Here is a 19,497-nt window from a genome sequence, read left to right on the forward strand (position 1 = left end):
AGAAAAGCGACTCAAGTTCATCTGACAAGGATCCGTTCGCTCGTTTTCCTGAGAACACCAACCCAAAGACTGGTGAAGTCGGTGGCCCCACCGGGCCCGAACCAACTCGTTACGGAGACTGGGAGCGGAAGGGAAGAGTTACGGACTTTTAGCACACATTGTGAAGGCGAGGCAGGTGAATCGTATAAAATTGTGAAGAGCACTGTAATGTTGACATCACCGTGTTCGTGTCGCCTTTTCCATGTCGTTGTTGCCTTGTGGTACGTGCCCGTCAGCGCATTAAACGTATAAACTGGACATTCAGTTGAGAGCAGCGTGTTTATTTACAATCAGAACGACAGGAGAGCCACCTTTTACCAAAAGAATACAGCGAAAGAAGAAAGAGGTTCCCAGCTGGCATTGAGCTACTGCAGAAGCCGCCAAGCTGATGGCAAGAGCCGCACCCACAGGAGTGAAAAAAATAAAAGGCCCAGCTATGTACAAGGACAGACCTTCTGTAATGTGCAGCACAAAGCACACCGGGGGTCTTTTGCAGTGTCAGGCAGCTGGAGCTCTGGATTAGCACAAAGGTTGCCTCCCGCGCTCCCTTGGGGAAAAAAAAAACATCTGGTCCAGTGCTTGGGAAAAAGCTTTGGGGCCAAGAACTTGGAGTGGGCAAGCACTGCCCAGCTGGGGGCCACCCAACCTTGTTGCAAGCTTTCAGTTATGCAATACACTATGGCATTGGGCATAGAAACAACAGAGGCAAAGAATATGACGCATAGACATGGCCTTTGTCTCACTTGTTTCAATGAAGTAATGTTGAGGTAACGATCACGTTAGTGCTGTAACAGCACCTGAAGCTTCAACTCCCAGTAATAGTAACAACGGCACAATACTACTTAAGTGCCTGTAGCTTTGCAAATGTATGGAGAATTTTTGCTCTTATTGCCTTGAATTTCATGACAGCAGCACCAATGTGTATGAGAACTGAAAGCTTGCAGCTCCTGCCACTACTCCCCCAAGGACCGGGCTTGCTCCAAAGAGAGGCGTTATGACCAGAGGCACTCGGCAGGGCTGGAAGTGTGCCCAAGAAGGGCACTCCACCAGCCCACTATCTTCCCCTCTATCCTCCTTCAGGGTGCGGGGGTGGTTGGGTCGTGGCTGCATCACTTGACAAAAGCAGCAAAGACACCCCACATGACCTCGTTGGCATTGGGCTTGGCTGCCTCGGCCTCCATGTCGAGCTCGAGCAGCTCGCGCACCCGGCGCATGGCCAGCTCGTAGTCATCGTCTGAGAGCGGTGCAAAGGCATTCTCCAGCACGTCAGAGGCATGCGCCAGCACCAGCAGTGCCAACAGCCGCCGGTCCATGCGCTGGGGGTCATTGACCCAACGGCTCAGCACTGCCTCCTGCACTCGGCGCACCAGCTTGCCCTTGGACGTCTGGTCTACCAGTGGGTGCGTGGTCATGTCGAAGAGCAGGAAGTTTTGCTTCTCTGTGGTCAGAACTCCCTTTTCCACCAGGTTCTTGGCTAGACGCTCGCGGACATTGCGCAGCTGGTATCGCAGCTTCAGAGGATTCCACGTTTCACCTGCATACAAGCAGACCAAAAAGTGAATGTGCCTTGTACAATCACTGACTTTAATTCCACAACTACAACATCCATTGTAAAATAAAAAACTGTGGAGTAAATATCCAATAATTATATCAGTGTCCCGGATCCGCAGATCTCCGGTGCAGTGAATAATGCAGTGCTGAGAAACATCACTACGCAGTTTTCAGGAAAACATCTTGGCAAAACTACTGGCATATCAAAGCTTACATTTAAAGAAGCGACATTCCTACCTGGACAAATGCAATACTTCCATTACTAAAATACCTCCTTCACACAACTGCAAAAAACGAGATGCTTGAAGGAAAAAGCTACAATAACAACTTAAAAAGTTCAATTCAAGCTACACAACGTTCTGGCTTAGCTACATTACGTGACAATTTTATGTTGTCATCATTTTACGTGTCATGATAACTCTTACAATTCTATGGGCTGCAGTGTAGTACGGATTAGGACATAAAACACACCATGACAAAGTCTCCCAGCAGATTGTGTATGCATATCAAAGCCGTTATGGCCAGCACGAATGGGGCTGTAGAAATAAACTACTTGGTATAGGATCCAACCTTGGACCTCTTAACCCTGTGACATGCTCAAACCAAGTGCACAGCAAATGTCATCGGGCACTAAGACAAATTAGTGTTCATGACAGACATGGGGAACAGTAGTGACGCTGCTGTGCCTTTAGGCCTTGCCCTCGGCAACATTACATCGTACTCCTATTAGTTTTAAATGTGAAAAATGCCACTAAAGCGCGAGCTGAAGACTCAAAATCCGTGGTTTCATGAGAGCTGCTGGAGGACACTTCTAGTTTCTTCTACTTGACTTTCAAGGCCTCCACATACTGGGCCAGTATAACATAAAGCTATTCCAATCTGTTTTTCTTCCAAATCCGCCATTAGCCTTTCGTGATAGGACAGTGTAGCACACTGCTACGTGCCACAATGGTCCGGTCACAAAAGATGACGACATGTCCAGCACGCTGACAGTGCGCGAGCAGTGGAATTGGCAGAATCAGGCTTGATTGCTTGAATCAGGCTTGACCTGATTGAGTGGGCTCAGCTAAAATATAATTTGTGGACAACAGGCACCAGTGTCTTCGCCCACAAATTGGTGGCTCCGGACTTTGCGTAAGCTCCGGCTGCCACAGCCGCTTCGCTGGGCCTACCGCCACAAGGAGCTTGAGCACTGCTGTCTTCACAGTCAGCCAGTCCTCGGTTCAGCTATCCAGTCAGCCATGGCCTCTGATTGTCCCGATCAAGTACTGCTGTCAGTGCCACTACCCCGCGATCCCGAGGTATCCGCTCTCAAGCTCCCGGAATTGTGGTCGTCGGACTCGGAACTTTGGTTCATTACCATGGAATCCTTGTTCTGTCACTATCGCCTCAGTTCGCAGTTGACCATGTTCAACCACGTCATTGAAGTGCTTCCACCTACTAATGCTGCGATTGTTCGTGATGTTCTACGCTCCCCGCCCATAGACCACCTTAAGGCAACGCTCATCCAGTGCACCACTGAAACGGCATCGATTACAACAACTTCTTACATTGGAGGAGCTCGGCGGCCACAAGCCTACCGACTTATTGTGCCGCATGCAAGCCTTGGCGGCGACCGGGCTCCTTCAACTGACGGCGCACTTCTCAGGGAACTTTTCCTACGGCACCTTCCACCGCAGGTGCACATGACCCTGACTGTGTCTTCATTCTCGAAGTTGGAATCTCTGGCCCAGTTGGCCGACAAGATTATGGATGTTGGTTTTGCCACTGTGGCCACAGTTCATTGCTCTCCTGATCCTCCATCCCATGGCACAGCCGCTGGCGACAGCTATGCGCAGCAAGTAGCCCGACTGACAGCTGAGGTCGCTGCCATCAAAACACACCGCCCATGTTCTTTGTCATGACCTCGCCGCTCCAGCCTCGGTCAACCTGAATACCTTCTCCTCTCCCATTATGCTTTGCTGGTACCACTGTTGCTATGGCTCTCACGCAAACCAGTGCCACCGGCCCTGCTCCTCCGCAGGAAACGGTTGGGCCGAACACCAACGGTGACCGCTGTTCCTGACCCCAGATTCAGTCGCCTTTTCCACATCCCCGACCACATCACCAAAGTCCGCTATCTCGTTGACACTGGCACCAAGATTTGCCTCCTTCCTCCTACATTGGCTGAGCGCTGCCATCCTCCTGACTAGCCTCCTCTCACCGCGGTCAATGGATTGACGATCCGGACCTACGGACGGAAGTCAGTGACTCTTGACGTCAGCCTCACACGTACCTTTCACTGGATCTTTGTCATCGCGGCCAGGTGCCAGTCCATCATCGGAGCCGACTCTCCTTGGCACTACAAGCTCGTCGTCGACGTGCAGCACAGCCGCATCTTGCACTCTGAGACTAGCTTAACCGTCCAAGGAATTTCCTGTTGTGCTCCACCGTTTCAGCTTCTCCAGGCGCACATGGCTGTTTCCGACACTTGGTCAGCTGTCCTTGCAGAGTTTCCGGACGTCTTCCAACCCCCTTCCTTTCAGTCCTCGTTGCTTGGCACTTCATATCATCACGACTGGCCCTCCTGTGTTTGCTCGGGCTCGTCGCCTCGCGCCGGATCGTCTAGCTTCGCCAAAGAGGAGTTTCAACGCATGCTTGACCTCGGCTTCATTCCTCCTTCCTCCAGTCCTTGGGCCTCGCCACTCCATGTGGTGCGCAAGAAGAACGATGACTGGCGTCGCTGTGGCAATTACCGTACTCTCAACAAGGCACTGTCCTGGACTGGTACCCAATACCTCACATTCAGGGCTTTGCGTCGCCACTGCACAGCTGCACCATTTTTAGCAACTCCGACCTCGTGAAAGCCTAGCACCAGATCCCTGTGGAACCCTTAGATACCCCAGACCGCTATTACAACACCCTTCAACCTATTCGAATATCTGCGCATGCCTTTCGGTCTTCGTAATGCGGCCCAGACATTTCAGCGTATCGTTGACTAGGTATATGTGGCTTATACAATGACATTCTTCCCGGTGTATATAAATCAACCCTGGCCTTGAGAACTGCACGCATGTCTGTATGCACCACAATGCTGTGCGTCCTCCATTACGGTCTCCGTATGATAGCTCGTTCAAAGTACTAAAGCGTGCACCTAAATACTTTCTATTGCTCATCAATGGCCGGGAAGATACGGTCCCCGTCAACCGTGTGAAGCTTGCCCGCTTGGACTCAGATGCTTTAGTCACTTCTGCTGTCACATTCCCTCCCAACCAGGCCAGTCCTCCTCGCCGCGTGCATTTCACACCACCGCCATCCAGGCTTTACCATATGTCCAGCTCACGGCTTCCTCGCTAGAAGGGGGCCCCTGTAGTGCACCACTACGTGCCACAATGGTCCAGTCACAAAAGACGATAACACACCCAGCACGCTGACGGTGCGCAAGCAGTGGAATTAGCAGAATGAGGCTTCCGCCTGATTGAATGGGCTCGGCTAAAACATAATTTGTCAACACCTGGCACCAGCATCTGTCTGGTTTTTCTTCACCCACAACAGTATGGTTTGGGTCCACCCCATATGGGCTGGCGTCACACCCATATGGGCAGAGCCCGAGCCATTCTGACCTATCAGGGAGGGAGAGCTAATGGCCGATTTGGAATAAAAACAGATTGGAATAGTTTTACATTATACCATCTCTATTTACAATTCTTTTCTTGGTGACACAGCGGTATCAAACCCACGCTACACTAAATGAAAACAGAAGAGATAGAAAATAAAATACTAGATCATCAGAAAATACCGCTCCTGGCTGCCTCAGCTGACAAAGTAACTGTGCTGGACTTGCAGAGGTCCTGTCTGTACCGTAATCATAGACAAGTCCAAACTTTTCTATGTTGCTAAGTTTGCTTTTGAAGAAATTAGTTCGTTCCATTTGCAGCATTCAGCTACAATCAGGTGGAAGGTGTCTTTCTTTTTTTTTTCATGATATGTTGATGTGCCACTGCAAAGCAGATGTGCATGCCAACATCCCTTGCCATTGGCACAATGGCCACTTGACCGTTGGCCTGCTGCTATGAGCTTTGATGCACATGCTAGGCCTTTAATAAAACCCAGCATCTGCTCTCCTACCACTTAGGTAGTCAATCCAGGCCTGCAACGTCTCAGGGGGTCGAGTCTCCTTAAGGTGGCGCAATGCTTCATCCAGAAGTACGTCGCCTGTAGGTGTGTCCGAGCGTAGCAGCACCTTGCGCAGCAGCAGCGACCGGCGCCGCACCCCACATCGCTCCAGCTCAATGCGGCCTCGCAATGCCAGCTCCACCAGGATGCACCCTCGCAGGCCCGACGAAATGCAGTCATTCCAGAAGGATGTGTAGCCCTGCATGTGCCAGCGACCTCCAAAACGTCAGCAGCTCACCACCACATACAGTACAGGCAAACTATTGTGTCACAACTTCTCAAAATACATTCGCGTACACTGTGTTAACAATGTATGCATTTCATAAAGTACTTCCCTAGTCCAAGCAAAATAAATCAAGAGCACATGTCTGCAGCTATTTCAGTTCAAAAATAAGAAAATGTAAAGGAAACAGTGACACCCCATATTCTAGGAGGGTGACATAGTTTCTATAAAGACGATGCTGTGCAAAGTGGTTTTGCTCTTTGGCTAGACAGTACTTGTACACCGCTGTTACTTCAGCTGAGGAACCCAAACTGTTCTAAATTTTTTTTGTAGGTTCTGTGTGAAAGAGGTAAGCTCACACCAAGAGTGGTGTGAAACAATAGACAATGACATCCTGATAAAGTTTGACTGATTGGAGGCAACACACATGATATGACAGTTGCAGCAGTGAAGCCTATGGAAGGATATTGCCTAATTTCTATTGGTAGTTCGGGTTATTTTTAAGAAATTGCTAGAAGTCATTGAATTAATGGTAGGTCATCATAAGAATAATTACATTAAAGGCTGCACTATTCAGATTAAAGAACATAATACAGGATTTTTGTTAGTGCGTGATAAAAAGCTTTGGTAAAGTAGCAATTGTTAGTTTTGATCTTAAAACCGAAGCATAGAAACATAGCAGTGTCTTCAGTTGCAGCTCACTAATAGCGTTCTTGCATAATCGCTGTGTTATACAGCTGTGTGTATTCCATTCATGTCTTCAGTTGCTGCAGAATGTTCACACTTTTTAAAATTCTGTGTACCCACAAACAACGCTTCATTTTGTATCTATCTACTGTACCTCACTCACGCAATACCGCAACAATGGCTCGAGCCTGTGAAGGACATTAAATAAATAAATTCAAATGCTTCTGCATTCATCCTGACCAGAATGTGGCCATCATGGCTGGAAATTGAACCTGCAACATCAGTTCAGCAGCCTCAGCCATTGACTAACGAGCCGGCTGTTCCGAGCCAGCTGTTTAGTAAAGGGCTCATCTAAATCGAGCTCAATTTTTGGTCCAACATACTATACTGTCACATCATTTTCACATGCATCAAAAAGTGCTTGTCGTATGCGACTGTTACTTCAGTGTAATGTCTCCAGCAGTTTTTAGAACTGTAACAACAGCTGGTTAATCTGAACTCCATGACAATACAACAAAATCCAATTTGATAACAGTTGATCACGATCCCATTTTCAAACCACCTCTCTTTCATTAGTCTTTCGTTACAGACAAGAAATTTGCCCTGCAAGATGGTTGTAGCAAGTTTTGGCAAGTACCATCACCACCATTTCAAAATATATGAATATAGCAGTAATTCGAAAAAGTGCTCCTCCGGTTTCTAGAGACATCAGAGGGGGGGACAGCTGCTATTGCAGTGACCAACCATATTCTGCTTAGTTGCTGCTGTAATGTATCAGCAGCAACATAATTTCGTAGTCAAGTATTTGATGGAAACCTGTCCAGTCGGGAAGTTGAAATTGTTGAAAAGTTGTTGAAATTGGATGCCAACCACGAAAATTGAAAATATGAGAGGTTCTGGCTTTCGTGCGGGAGAAAAAATGTCTTATTTTTAGTTTTAGTGGCCAGCATCCAATTTCAACAACTTCCCAGCAAAGTAATTGTTAACATGCAACTCTTTTTATTTTCCTTCAACAAGAACACGCATGAATCATAAATGTTTCTTGTGCACTGTGGTTTGACAAAGCATTACAGGACCTTGCCAGCAGCGTTCTTACTGCTGTCCACATCTAAGGAACGAGGTGTTCCGTGACAGGTAACAGTTAACGGACAAGCCAAAACTCTCTTGAAGGGCGACACCAGATCAGTTTAGACAAGTGAAGTACTTTTCCAACACTTCACTTCCGTTTATTTTTGGGAGGAAAAGTTGATTGCCAGCAGAGAAAAATAAAAGCCAAACTTCCCGTTAACTTATTTTCCATATAAACCATAGTGCCGGTGACATTTAGTAATGCCACACACCGAGGACATTCGAGCTGGTTTTGCATGGCAGAAGTACTCAAATGTTGCTGGGTTAAGCCCGATTCCTTTAGTATGCAATGCAATGCTTGTTTATCACTAAGAACTTGGCTAGTCCTGAGCAGATGCTGCTGAATTTCATGATGACATGAAAGCTGCTGGTACCTTCCAAGTTGGTGTTGCCATGAGTTTCAATTTCGCATTTTGCCTGGCTTACAAACATCCTCTCATGATAGGAATGATGTTTCGTGGTTTTCCATAAGTGCAAGTTACACATCCAGCTCTACTTAAATTTCATTTGAGGGTCCATTTAGATGTACAGCTCATTAGTTGGTTAGCTTAGATGCAGAACAACAATACTGCCTTCACTCACTCTGTGCATTCCTTAGGATTTTATCAATATTTCTGAATTCTTTTCCAACTTAAAGACCATAATTATTTCAAGAATACGAGCAATTCTGCGATTTATTTTATTCAGGTGTATCTTTGGGTGAGTTGGTATTTCTTGAAAAAAAGTTTTCGACTGCATAAAGGAAAAAATGCAGACAAGTTTGGAACAACAGCACAGATGCTAATTTCCAAGCGAGTTAATTTACAGCAGTTCAACATATATATGCTAAGTGTTAAAAACAATGCATGCACACAGCAAACACCGTGAGGCCCCACTCTATCTGCTGACCTCTAGCCATGAGCACATTCAAAAAACAGTGGTACACAAGGTTCTCCATCTTTTGGCCAACATTTGTGGAACTGCATAACAGAAAAACATGTATCTCTATCCTGCTCTTATCAGCCAGCCCTAAAGACCAGACAATCCTGTTGATAACGAAGGCAGAGTGCCTCTCGGGCTACTTTCACCATGATTATACATGTCTCGCTTGTGCAGACTTGGCCTATTTGGTTTCTCCCACCCTATCATTACGCTTATATTTTAACTATGCGAACCACCATATGATAACGCAATTTAGCATACCCAACTAATCGAAAGAACAACTTCAATGCAAGCAATGGTTACGTGGGGCATCAAAATTAATTTTTTCCAACACTCATTGCCTTCCTTCGATTTTACAAGTGTGCTATAAACCTTGCAAATTTTCCATAATTCGTTCCCCGAAATTTGGATTAGACGGGCTGCCGTTGCCTTATAGATGCTGCTCAATTTTACAAAAGTAAGGCCGGCTACAACCACCAGTGGGTTTTACCACTCAATAAATGGCATGAATCCATTTACAAGGTATGAAATTCGAAACTGAAAATGTATTATTGAGTTCCATCAGCTCCCATTAATTCGACCTTTGTGGGACTACAATATTTGGTCAAATTAAAAATGGCGGTAAAACGAACACATTCAAATATTTTTGTATTACTTGAGGCTGAAGTACGACTCAATCAGCATGCGGTAGCAAGCACCGACATGTAAAAACGTTGTGCACAACTAAAAGGAAAAGTAAAGCTTTGAAAATAGAAGTAAAGAAGTGCCATCAGATGAAAGTATTGTTTTTTAAGCCTTCGTAGCCACTGCGTACCGAGAGGAAACTGGCGAGGGTCAAATTAATAATTGAAGCGGTATGCTTTCACATTTGAACTACGCAAGTTTTTTTTTTTTTCCATAGCTGCCCCCTCCCCCCCCCCCACCCAAATATGTATGGCCTCTCACCGGGACTTTTCAGTACGTTCGAATTAACCAGCGTCGACTGTATTGGGAACAGAGTTTGTGCTTTGCTCATACACAAACGTCAGCATTTCTGGAAAACATCCGTCCAAAAATATATTAACTCTTGGGTACACACGCTACTTATTCTTGTACAGAAGTATACGCTTCGCATGCGCTCAGCTGCAAGGCCGTTATTTATATGCTCAATTACTGAACATCAACAACGAAAGTAGCAATAAAAAAGAAACAGGCATTGTAGTCGCTCGTCGCGTGCTGGTTCTAGTAACGCAAGGAAAGGCCGCAGGCAACGCGGAATTTCCCACGTAAGAAGAAACGCCGATACAGGTACGCCGCTCACCGAGTTCGCGGCTGTCACGACTGTGCACGCCGCTTTCGAGTTTCAACACACCGCCGGACTTCATCAACGTCTGCCAATTGCAGCGTCGAAGAAACGACAGGGCGGTGATACCCGCGACACACACTTGAAAAACGCGCAGCTGCTACGATGCGAGGCAGGCGCACCGCCAGGCAGCTGGCAGAGGAAAACAGGTGGACGACAACAGGCCCTCAGAAGCACCATTTTTCGTTCAGAAGCCTGACGGACGTCACTCGCGTTCGCTACGCAATGTCGCTAGTGTGAAACAAGTGCAGCTCGAAAGGTTAAATCACATGAATTCATTGCCGTGCAATTCAGCCGGCAGGGCATGTAGGACGAAATCTTTCTGGATCGAACGAGAGTTTCAACAAATTATTGCGATGCAATGCCGCTGCCACTCCTTAGACTACATTTTGAGCGGCGCCAGAACAGCAAAGTTCAGGTACAAACGGAGCAAAAGCATCCGCAATCACTACGTAACCAACTCGGCGGCCCTGACATGAGGGCGGCTGCAGAGAGCGCTGCGCGAGGTTCCGTTGTGAAAGCTTTAGGCAAAGCGAACCACCGGAAGGAGACCCCAGCACTGTTATCTATACATTAAAATGCGCCAAAGCGGAGTGTACTTCACAGCATAGAATTACTTGCCTCTTTTTCTTTAAGCCCCAAAAGAAGCACTTCTTCCATCAGCGTTAGGCGAGTCTCCTTTGAATCGACATCGTCTTCGCTCTCTGGTCGGTTCACAGACTCGTCCACGTCTTTGCCCCGACCGTCCGGGTTCGAACAAGCGTTCTTTCTTTGAACAAGTCCCTCTTTGCGTAGCATTGTACCTGATCGGTGCGAACTGCTCAGAAAGTGGGCATACGCAGTCCTTCCCTTATAAGCAGGGTTTCACTTGCCAACGCGTTCTGCACAAACACATAGCACACACTCCAAGCACGTATACAACAAAAAAAACTGAGCAGCAGCAGTAATGGCGGACAATGACGTCAAGAATCACCGCTTGACACCGCCTAGTAAGCGGTGTCGTATCAACAAAGAAAAAGAAAATGAGACATTTGAAGTTCCGGCATTTGAAAGCAAATTAATTGAACGCTTTTCAACTCTTTTACGCATCTCTGAACAAGCCAACGAGAATTACAGCAAAACAGCCAACATAAAATTTATTTAGCGTTCTGATGAATACATCGCCGAAACCGAAAGTTGCGGAAATTATCGCACTGTTATAAACATAAATGTCGCCACACGCAGGCTGCATGTAGTATGCATGTAGTGTCAAGCCTATGTGTGCTGTAACACCGCAAACTAAATGGGCCGAAAGCTTGCTGCACACATATTGCACATGAGCCATTTTTCATAATTATTTCGGACGTATCACTGCACAACGGACGCACGAAGCGAGCTCCTCAAACAGTGGTCATGCCGCAGACAGCGTCGTCGCCCGTAGAAGTGCTCCAACAGCAGTTAACGGTATGCAGAAGCGAAATAGCCAATTTGCGGTAGGTGTCAACGTTTCGTTTACGATCATTGACTGCCATGGTTTATGGTGGAGACGATTGGTCCATCTCATCATTGTGCTCATCTATTGCAGGACGAAACTGCGGGCAATGAGCGCACGGTTCAACAGACAGTCTAAGGAAATTTTGCAGGCACTGAAAATGCGAAGTGGCACTACTGAGGCTACGCCTCATCATGCACGAGTCTGCGGTACATTTTTCTCACTGATTTTTGACAGCGAAGTTGTGTTACACTTTCACTGACGTTGAAATGAGTACTACCATGATAAAAATTGCCTTAGCATTTTTGCAAGTTGCATTTGTTTGCACAGTTCCGTCTTGCAGGCTGGTACAATTCCCTAGGAGGAATAGATGGAGTTGAGCATGGAATAACAGCTGTCTTGAATAATCGAATGTACATGCCTATTAGTCAGACCCAAACTATGGTTACTACTTTCCTGTGTTTCTGCTCAGCTACGCGGTTGTAATATACGTCTTATTCAAGCATGTTTTGACTCTCGCCTCACTTTTTATGCTATAACCTTTGCATGAACCTTTAGGTGGCCGTATTATTTTTGCAGTAGTGCCATGGCAACAGGCAAATACTTATTTTCAGAATCGACGAACAGCAGCGATTTTACATTCCAGCCTATAGGACATGTTCAGACAGCATTTCCCTTCAAGAATGGAACACCTCGCCAAGGCTGCATTTGTCCCGACAGCCAGGCAGTTCTGATATTGGACAAGCAAGTTTTCACATGCCCCGAGCATAGTCTGGAGGGCCTTGACAAGTTTTCTCATGTCTGGTAAGTAGTCAGACATGGCGCACATTATGTGCTTGGTTTGCTCAGTGTGGCAGAACGCAGTCTCCTGAAATTGTGAGTAGCATGGTTCAGACTACTTGCGGTATTAAAGTATTCATCAGTCAGTGTTTGCCCTTAATCTTGTTTTCTTATATATAAGTGCCAAGAGCTATAAAGGTCCTTGAACAAAAACGTAATTGCATGCCAGCATGAAAGCTAGCATAAAGGGTACTAGCAGGACAACTATGATAAAATGTAAAGTTGTCGCATCCAGCAGCAATGTGTATTGGATGAACACGTCAATGGTGCTTCTTTGTCTGGTTCAAGTATTCATGCAGTGCAACTTTTTTCATGAGGAAACCCCTCCCTTTTCAAGAGTGGAAACCCATCTGTCATGTTGTGTTCGTTAGTTGAACATGCATGCATGTCATGTTCCTCTAGTAGAAAGATGCTATGCTGTTTGCTACAAACTGCTTTCTTGCTAGCATATCACAATACAAGACTTATTCACCAGTCTTTGTAGATTGTGTGTATGGAAGTTTGAATGAAAGAAACTTTATTTCCTCTTAAGGTTCTTTGACAGGAAATGACAGCTTGTTGCACACATGCATGAGCACTCGGAGGCTGCCTTTTGTTAAGAAACACGGCCTATTCTTTTCTTAGGGTGAACGTAGTTAGTGCAGTCATATCTTTAGTATTACCTTTAACACAAATGCTTGTAACAAAAGTTTTAGTGCGTGCACTTGGTGGTTGTCGCTATGATGAAAGTCCCAACACACCACCTCCAAGATTTCTTCAGCGCAGCACAGGTGCCACATTTTCTTGGAGACCATTCCGATGAGCCGCTCGTTCTAGATCATGCATCACTTCCAGCAAGCAGTGAGGGCAGTCTTTATTTTTTTTTTTTTTTTAATCCCAGTCTCAGCATCAAAATAGGCTATTTTTGCTAGCTTTTCATGACACTTGCACTGTTTCAATCATAAGGTCTTTCACAAAGGTTCCTTTATATCTACAGTATCTTAAGCTAGGATTTTTGCATGGTTCAAAATTTTATTACTGGCCTTTAAGCTCTTGTAATGTTTTTTTTTTTCTCCCCCACCACGGGCAGCACTATGTTAGGTCCCCAATGCTGTATGACTCATATAAAACGCCTTGTCTGCTAAATCGAACAAATGTTTTGCGAAGCATTTGGTTAGTGGCTTGCTATCAAATATCGTTTCGGGCTCTGCAAAGCGTTACTAGGTGGACCAGCATGTTTATGTGAAGACAACATCAAGGTGACTACAACTACGTGACATATTTTTTGTATTCTGGTGAGAAAACATTACAATCTGTTCCATTCCAGCAATAGAACGTGATGAATTGCCTTGGTAACATTTTAGATCTAATTATATCTAACATGCCTGTTTTTGAGGTTCAAGCAGTGCACAATCCTCTTGTTCTGATACACTTACGGTGATTACCTTGGGCTGTACACTGAGTTCCACAACTATGATTGGTCTCGAATCCGTGAGATCAGGAATGTTGACTCGTGCGTTGAGTTACTAACATCAGTTGTACAAGGATTAATGAAAAAACTTATACCGCAATGTCATCCGAGAAAGCCTAAATTCCCTTGATGGTTTTCTTGCTATTTAAAGCACTACTTGAAGAAAAACAGTGATCACAAAGTGTACATAAAATCTGAAAATGAGTATTGATACCAAAGGTGTTCATTATGTAGACAAATTGTGAAAAAACTTATTGTACACATTGAAGCTGAATACCATAAACTTGTTGAAAAGAACTTCAAGATGGAACCGAACTCTCTTTGGGCTTTTGTGCGGAAGCAAAGTAAAGATAAGGTCAGTGCTTCTGTGCTTAATATGTGCGACCGCAGGATTTATGCCAAACTTTCGCTGACCACTTTAGCCCTTGCTTTGTCCGCGCTCACAGCACAATCACTGTTATCACCTTTGATGAAAACATTGATTGCTTAGTGTATGAAAATGTCTAACTATGAACATGAGGTTTTATTGGCGATTCAGAAGCTTAAGCCAAAATTACGAACAGGTGTCTATGAAATTCCCAGCTTCATAACCAAAGGATGCGCCTACATTTTTAGTCTTGCTTTGACATATTTGTACAATTTATCCTTGTACACTGGTGTTCTTTCTTGCCATTGGAAGCTGTCAGCAGTTGTTGCTGTATTTAAATTCGGCAATGCTTGTGATGTGAATAATTTTCTACCAGTGGTCACTTATTTGTTGTTTTGCAAAAGTTTTTGAAATGGTAATGTACAAACGTATGAGTTCATATTTTAAGCAGAAGATCTCATCTTTGCAGCATGGTTATTTAAAAGGACGATTTGCTGAATCAAATCTATGTGCCTTTCTTGGATACAGTAGGCCTCACATGTTTAACCGCGGTCAGGAAAACACTGTCTACTTTGACATGACTAAGGCTTTCGAAAAATACAGACCTTGCCCCTTGATTTCTGGTTGCCTTGGCAACCGCCATAATCTGGTCAGATTTTTTGGCTGTGTGTTCAACAAATTTGTACCATCGTCGGAAGTGCCTCAAGGCTCCAACCCTGGGCTGTTGTTGTTTCTATTTTTTTACCAACGATTTGCTGCTACATGTCATGAACTCGAGGGTTTGTTTTCTTGTGGATAATTTAAAGTTATTCTGCAAGATTGAGAATTTAGAGGACTACCGCGGTTTGCAGGCTGACATTGGCTACATAGAGAAATGGTACTGGATGAATAGGCTTAAACTGAACATTAAGAAAACTTATGTGTCTCACTAGAAAACACAACTCAGTTAAGTTTGATTATACTCTTTTGGCAGAAACATATCTCGTGCTGCCCATGTACGAGACCTTGGTGTCTACATGGCTTTATTGAAGCTTGATTTCTGGTTGCATGTATCTTCAATTGTTTTGCATACATTGAGACATATTCTTGTTATTTCTAGGTTAACAAGAAAGTTTCATCGATACGAGTGTCTGCGCACCCTTTACTGTGCTCTCGTGAGACCATGTCTCAAGTTCGCGTCAGTAGCCTGGAATGGCACCTCCCTTAGCTATTCCAATCGAATCGGAAATGTTCAGCGTAAATTTGTACACATCCTTTACGATAGATATATTGGTCAGCATCGTTTTTATAACTACGATTCTCTCCTAGCAGATCTTAGTATGTCAACTCTTCAAGACAGGCAACTTGTGCGTTACGTGCAGTTCCTTCATAAAATTGTGTGTGGCTCCATTGATTGTGACCGGTTATTGATGTCACTACGATTTCATGTGCCATTTGTCTCACGTCTTGTTTGCAGATCACCTTTAATTTCTTTCATAACATGGACATATTTGCCTAAACTCCCGTTTTTCATCACTCTTTTTTAGATGTTTTGTCCATATTGTGTTTGGGATTATTTTTTCTGTAATGTGTCTGGTTCATGTCATAGTGTTGAGCTAGTGTGCACTCGTTTCGGCCAATGGCTGTTGATGCACACTCAAAATAAAATATTATAAAAATTACAGCCTGGACCAATCCAAGGGCAGTAGAATGTCAGTGTTTTAAAGTGCTGGCTGCCACAAGGGAAGGATCAGTGAAACTGGCATGCAGTTGCTTTTATAAGCTTATAAGCAAGTTGTTGCTATGTGGTGTGATGCACATTCCTGTCTCTGCAGCCTGATAGAAACTGGTAGAAAAATAGCAACCTTTTAAGCAATATTTGTAATCTACTCTGCAATACACAATAAGAAAAGATGAAAAAATTAGGACAGAGTGCTGTTCCATTACAAATATTGTTCAGTGTGAACCAACTGCTCCGCAACAGAGTACTTCAGCGACAAGTTTTTGTTGTTCCTATGCAACATGACACAGGCACCATCGTCTCACAGTGCCAGTTGGCGTTGGCACAAGAGAAGTATGCACGTGTCAGTGACCTATACAGGTAGAGAGAATAAACTATTTAGAAACCCCCAGTCAACGTTTGCCCACTTTCTAGCTGTTATCTGCCGAGTTTAGCTGCATGACGGCCTGTACATATGTAGTCGAGGGTGGAGTCCGCCAGCCACTCCTTAAATGTCACAAGCCTATGTGTGGGTGCGAGTTTGGCCAGGCTCGCCTCGATAGCAAGACATGGTACAAACTCTTCTGCTGGGAACACTGGTTCACTCCCAACATTGGAAACAACTTTTTTACTGAAGGGGGCCACAACAAGGCAAGACAGAAACCTACTTGCATACATGCATACTGCCTGGTATGAGGCAAACAAAGCTTTGCATTAAAAAAAAAAGGAAAAAGAAGGCATATTTAGTGTCAAGAAGAGTAATGGACAGCAAAGCAATCATTCGGTGGATGAAGCCAAGAACAAAGTTCATAGGAATCGCAACAGTTGCAAATAAATCTAGGCCGAAACTGTGAAAGCACAATTTCTAATTCAAAAGCCTCTATCCAGACTGCACTTGACTAGTCGTGCTTGATTGCTTCTTGCAGTCATAATTGTGTTATGAAGCTTTTCCGTCGGCTGCACAGTAGCTCAGTCGTCTCAGTCTCTTCCATGTTCCTTGCGCAGGCTGCTGTCAGTGTTCAACCGCAATACCAAGAAGGAAGACTCGGGGGAGTTTGCATACCGAAGCAAAGTTCAACCACCCCGCCTAGGTGGCCAGACATGGGGTGTCCTGGCCAGCCGCTCCCCACATCGACCTTGCCCTGTGGGGCTGACCTTAGCCCGGTTACACTCAGTCCAAGGTGTAGCCTAAAGACCTTTCAGATGCATTAGCATTTATGTGCATTGAAGTTTACTTGAGCATGTTGGACAGAGAAGTTAGATAATGTTCAGTGACATTTAGTGTGGCCTAAAAGGAAATTACCATCCCAACAAGCTGCAGTGACTACACGAAAGCAATACCTGGGTTATGATGAATGACATAGCAGAGGGATCTAGAGCAGTTTTGACCATCTGGGTCATGTGTTCATTGTGCAGCGATCATGCCTGTGTTCTCTGTATCTCATTTACCTTTCTATGTCCCCCTTCTGCCTTATGTGCCTCTCTCTTGACCACCAGACATTTTAAAGTTCACCCATATCTAAGTACATGTTTAATTTTGTATTCGACCGGTATTGAAATGCAGTCACCATGGCTGCACGACTTATTATTCTATCTATAGATACTGTAGTCTTAGTGGAGAGACCACAGCAGAGCGGTAATCACATGAAAGCAAGGAAAAACACATTAAAAGCCTGTGACCTTGCATTTAGCAACAGAACACTGGCACCATTGAGCCAGTTTGGTGGATGAGCATCGTAGCGTAGCAAGTGCATATTGTACTGTAGCAAAATCAACATGGGATTGCCAGATACTTTCAACTGTCTTCACATATTTTTGTACTAATCCTCCTGATTTCACTTGCAAATTCACTACAAGTTCACTTGCAACTTTTGGCCAGAAAAACTGCACAAAGAAAAATTGTGGAGCATGTCAGAGGAGTGTAATTTTTGGTCATGCAATCTCTTAAAATGTATCCCCAGAAGTTATTGCCTAAAGGTGGTGGTTCAGAGATAATTTTACTATGAGAGATAGAGATTATAGAGATTACTATGAGGCAATGCAGATATTCACGTATATATGGCTGACATTTCTGGTGCTTTGCTAAGCATGCTATTGAACACTTGACAAATACAGTGCAAGTCTCGTGAAAGGTAAATTACCTCTGAAAGTGATCGCCTAAGAATACTGTCCCAAGAATGGAGAAGCCGGAAACTGGGTAACACACAAGGTGGCCTCTTAAGATGTTAGAAGATTTCAGTACCATTAATAAACGCTTATACCACAGGAGCACAGAAGGGGTGATTTGTGGAGATTGCAAGCTTTAGAAAAAATGGGGGGGAAAGTGCTTTGCCATTCGGAAAGTATTGTGTGACCAACCTTCATTCGGCCACACTGACTATGGAACACAGGTTTTAATAGCAGTGCACGGGTTTCAATCAACAGTTGTATGCATGTGGCATTTTGTTTATTCAAGATGCCTTACAGGCCAATGAATGGGCATCTAGAATTAGCCATCACTGATATGAGTGGCTTTTAAGGTCATTACAACAAAAGGACTAATATGCAAGCAAGGTGTTGCTGTTTATTACATTTATTTTGCCTGACACATTTAAGAGCCAGAACTGAAGTCTACCTATATTCTAGAAAAGCTCTTGCAAAATTCGTAGGCTTAAGCTACACTTATGTACTAAATGCACAATTGTTGGACTTGCTATCATACTGTTACACAGGTGTTGCGTGACCAACCTCACGGCTTAAAACTAAATAAGACTGCTACTAGCATAAGCATTTATTGCACCATTCAACAAGTTTGCGAACGCACAGAAACATCTGCAACTGAAACAACAGATGATGACCACAGGAGTTGGCCTCGGCTTGTAGCATGCTGCAAGACTGTAGCTAAAATTCTGCAGCACCGAAAGCTTTGTCAAAATGGTAATTTGGAACCACGAGACTGCTGTTTTAATGCTGCTAGTAGTCTCCACAGTATGCAAAGCGTTTGTTTACAAAGGCTTTAGGTGAATGTTAGCCGTGGCTGGCGACAGCTATGCTGCTTGTCTTACCAGTACCAGGTACCCATTTCTCAACTATGCAGGCTCTGTGGTGCACCTGTCTGGAGTGGATCTTGTGGACGGGACGCCAATCCTCGACATTAAGCCCTACTTGCCTCAGTATGACAGCCCCCAGCAGGGGACCTTAGATAAGACATCCGAAGTTCGATGGGCAAGCTGGATTGAGGAGGCCGCCACACTGGCAGTCGACTTTACTCCAAAGGCACGAGAGCAGCTCTCTCATTTTCATGGGCGCAGCAGCCACCCGGCTTCTGAAAGACCCTGCTCTTGGTGCTTGCACCACTTTGAGGACTCGCACGCTGCAGCCAGAGCTTTGGAATGCCTTCTGAAGGCCGATCCACGTTCTATTCATCGCAAGGACAACTGTTCAGATAGGCTGTACTACTGTGTTCTTGATAGCATCCATGTCACTGCGTGGTTTGATGAAGGGAGAGCCGAGGTGCTGAAACTAAAGCCTCGTGCAGAAGATGGAGGAGACGAGCCTGCTTGTACAAGCTAGCTTCCAAAGAGATGTTAATAAAAGAAAGCTGCTATGCCTTCATCTTCCAAGGGTAGTAGTTATAAGCTGCAA

At 44.9% G+C, this 19,497-nt stretch overlaps 2 protein-coding genes across 2 annotated transcripts; one reads left to right on the forward strand and one right to left on the reverse strand.

The window, feature by feature from the left end:
- Nucleotides 1-299: 299 nt before the first annotated feature.
- sau (Golgi phosphoprotein 3 homolog sauron) lies at nucleotides 300-11,007 on the reverse strand. Its single transcript, XM_050188770.3, has 3 exons — nucleotides 10,668-11,007; nucleotides 5,698-5,944; nucleotides 300-1,573 (listed from the first exon to the last, which is right to left on the reverse strand). Exons 1-3 carry the CDS (start codon nucleotides 10,842-10,844, stop codon nucleotides 1,149-1,151), a joined length of 849 nt encoding a protein of 282 aa, XP_050044727.1. The 5' UTR covers nucleotides 10,845-11,007; the 3' UTR covers nucleotides 300-1,148.
- Nucleotides 11,008-11,238: 231 nt separating this feature from the next.
- On the forward strand, nucleotides 11,239-19,497 carry LOC126541816 (tRNA (adenine(37)-N6)-methyltransferase-like). Its single transcript, XM_050188764.3, has 5 exons — nucleotides 11,239-11,518; nucleotides 11,611-11,726; nucleotides 12,132-12,321; nucleotides 16,879-17,054; nucleotides 18,950-19,497. Exons 1-5 carry the CDS (start codon nucleotides 11,439-11,441, stop codon nucleotides 19,423-19,425), a joined length of 1,038 nt encoding a protein of 345 aa, XP_050044721.1. The 5' UTR covers nucleotides 11,239-11,438; the 3' UTR covers nucleotides 19,426-19,497.

This window comes from Dermacentor andersoni, chromosome 2 (genome assembly GCF_023375885.2).
Source record: "Dermacentor andersoni chromosome 2, qqDerAnde1_hic_scaffold, whole genome shotgun sequence".
Classification (NCBI taxonomy): domain Eukaryota; kingdom Metazoa; phylum Arthropoda; class Arachnida; order Ixodida; family Ixodidae; genus Dermacentor; species Dermacentor andersoni.

Bases quoted from the DNA above. Each gene is read 5' to 3' on its own strand.
- sau (XM_050188770.3), bottom strand. From the start codon at position 10,844: ATGCTACGCAAAGAGGGACTTGTTCAAAGAAAGAACGCTTGTTCGAAC. The intron at 5,945-10,667 runs GCAAGTAATTCT...TGGCACATGCAG, and splicing joins TGGGGCTTAAAGAAAAAGAG to GGCTACACATCCTTCTGGAA. The intron at 1,574-5,697 runs GTAGGAGAGCAG...GCTTGTATGCAG, and splicing joins CTGGATTGACTACCTAAGTG to GTGAAACGTGGAATCCTCTG.
- LOC126541816 (XM_050188764.3), top strand. From the start codon at position 11,439: ATGCCGCAGACAGCGTCGTCGCCCGTAGAAGTGCTCCAACAGCAGTTA. The intron at 11,519-11,610 runs GTAGGTGTCAAC...CATCTATTGCAG, and splicing joins AGCGAAATAGCCAATTTGCG to GACGAAACTGCGGGCAATGA. The intron at 17,055-18,949 runs GTGTAGCCTAAA...TCAACTATGCAG, and splicing joins CCGGTTACACTCAGTCCAAG to GCTCTGTGGTGCACCTGTCT.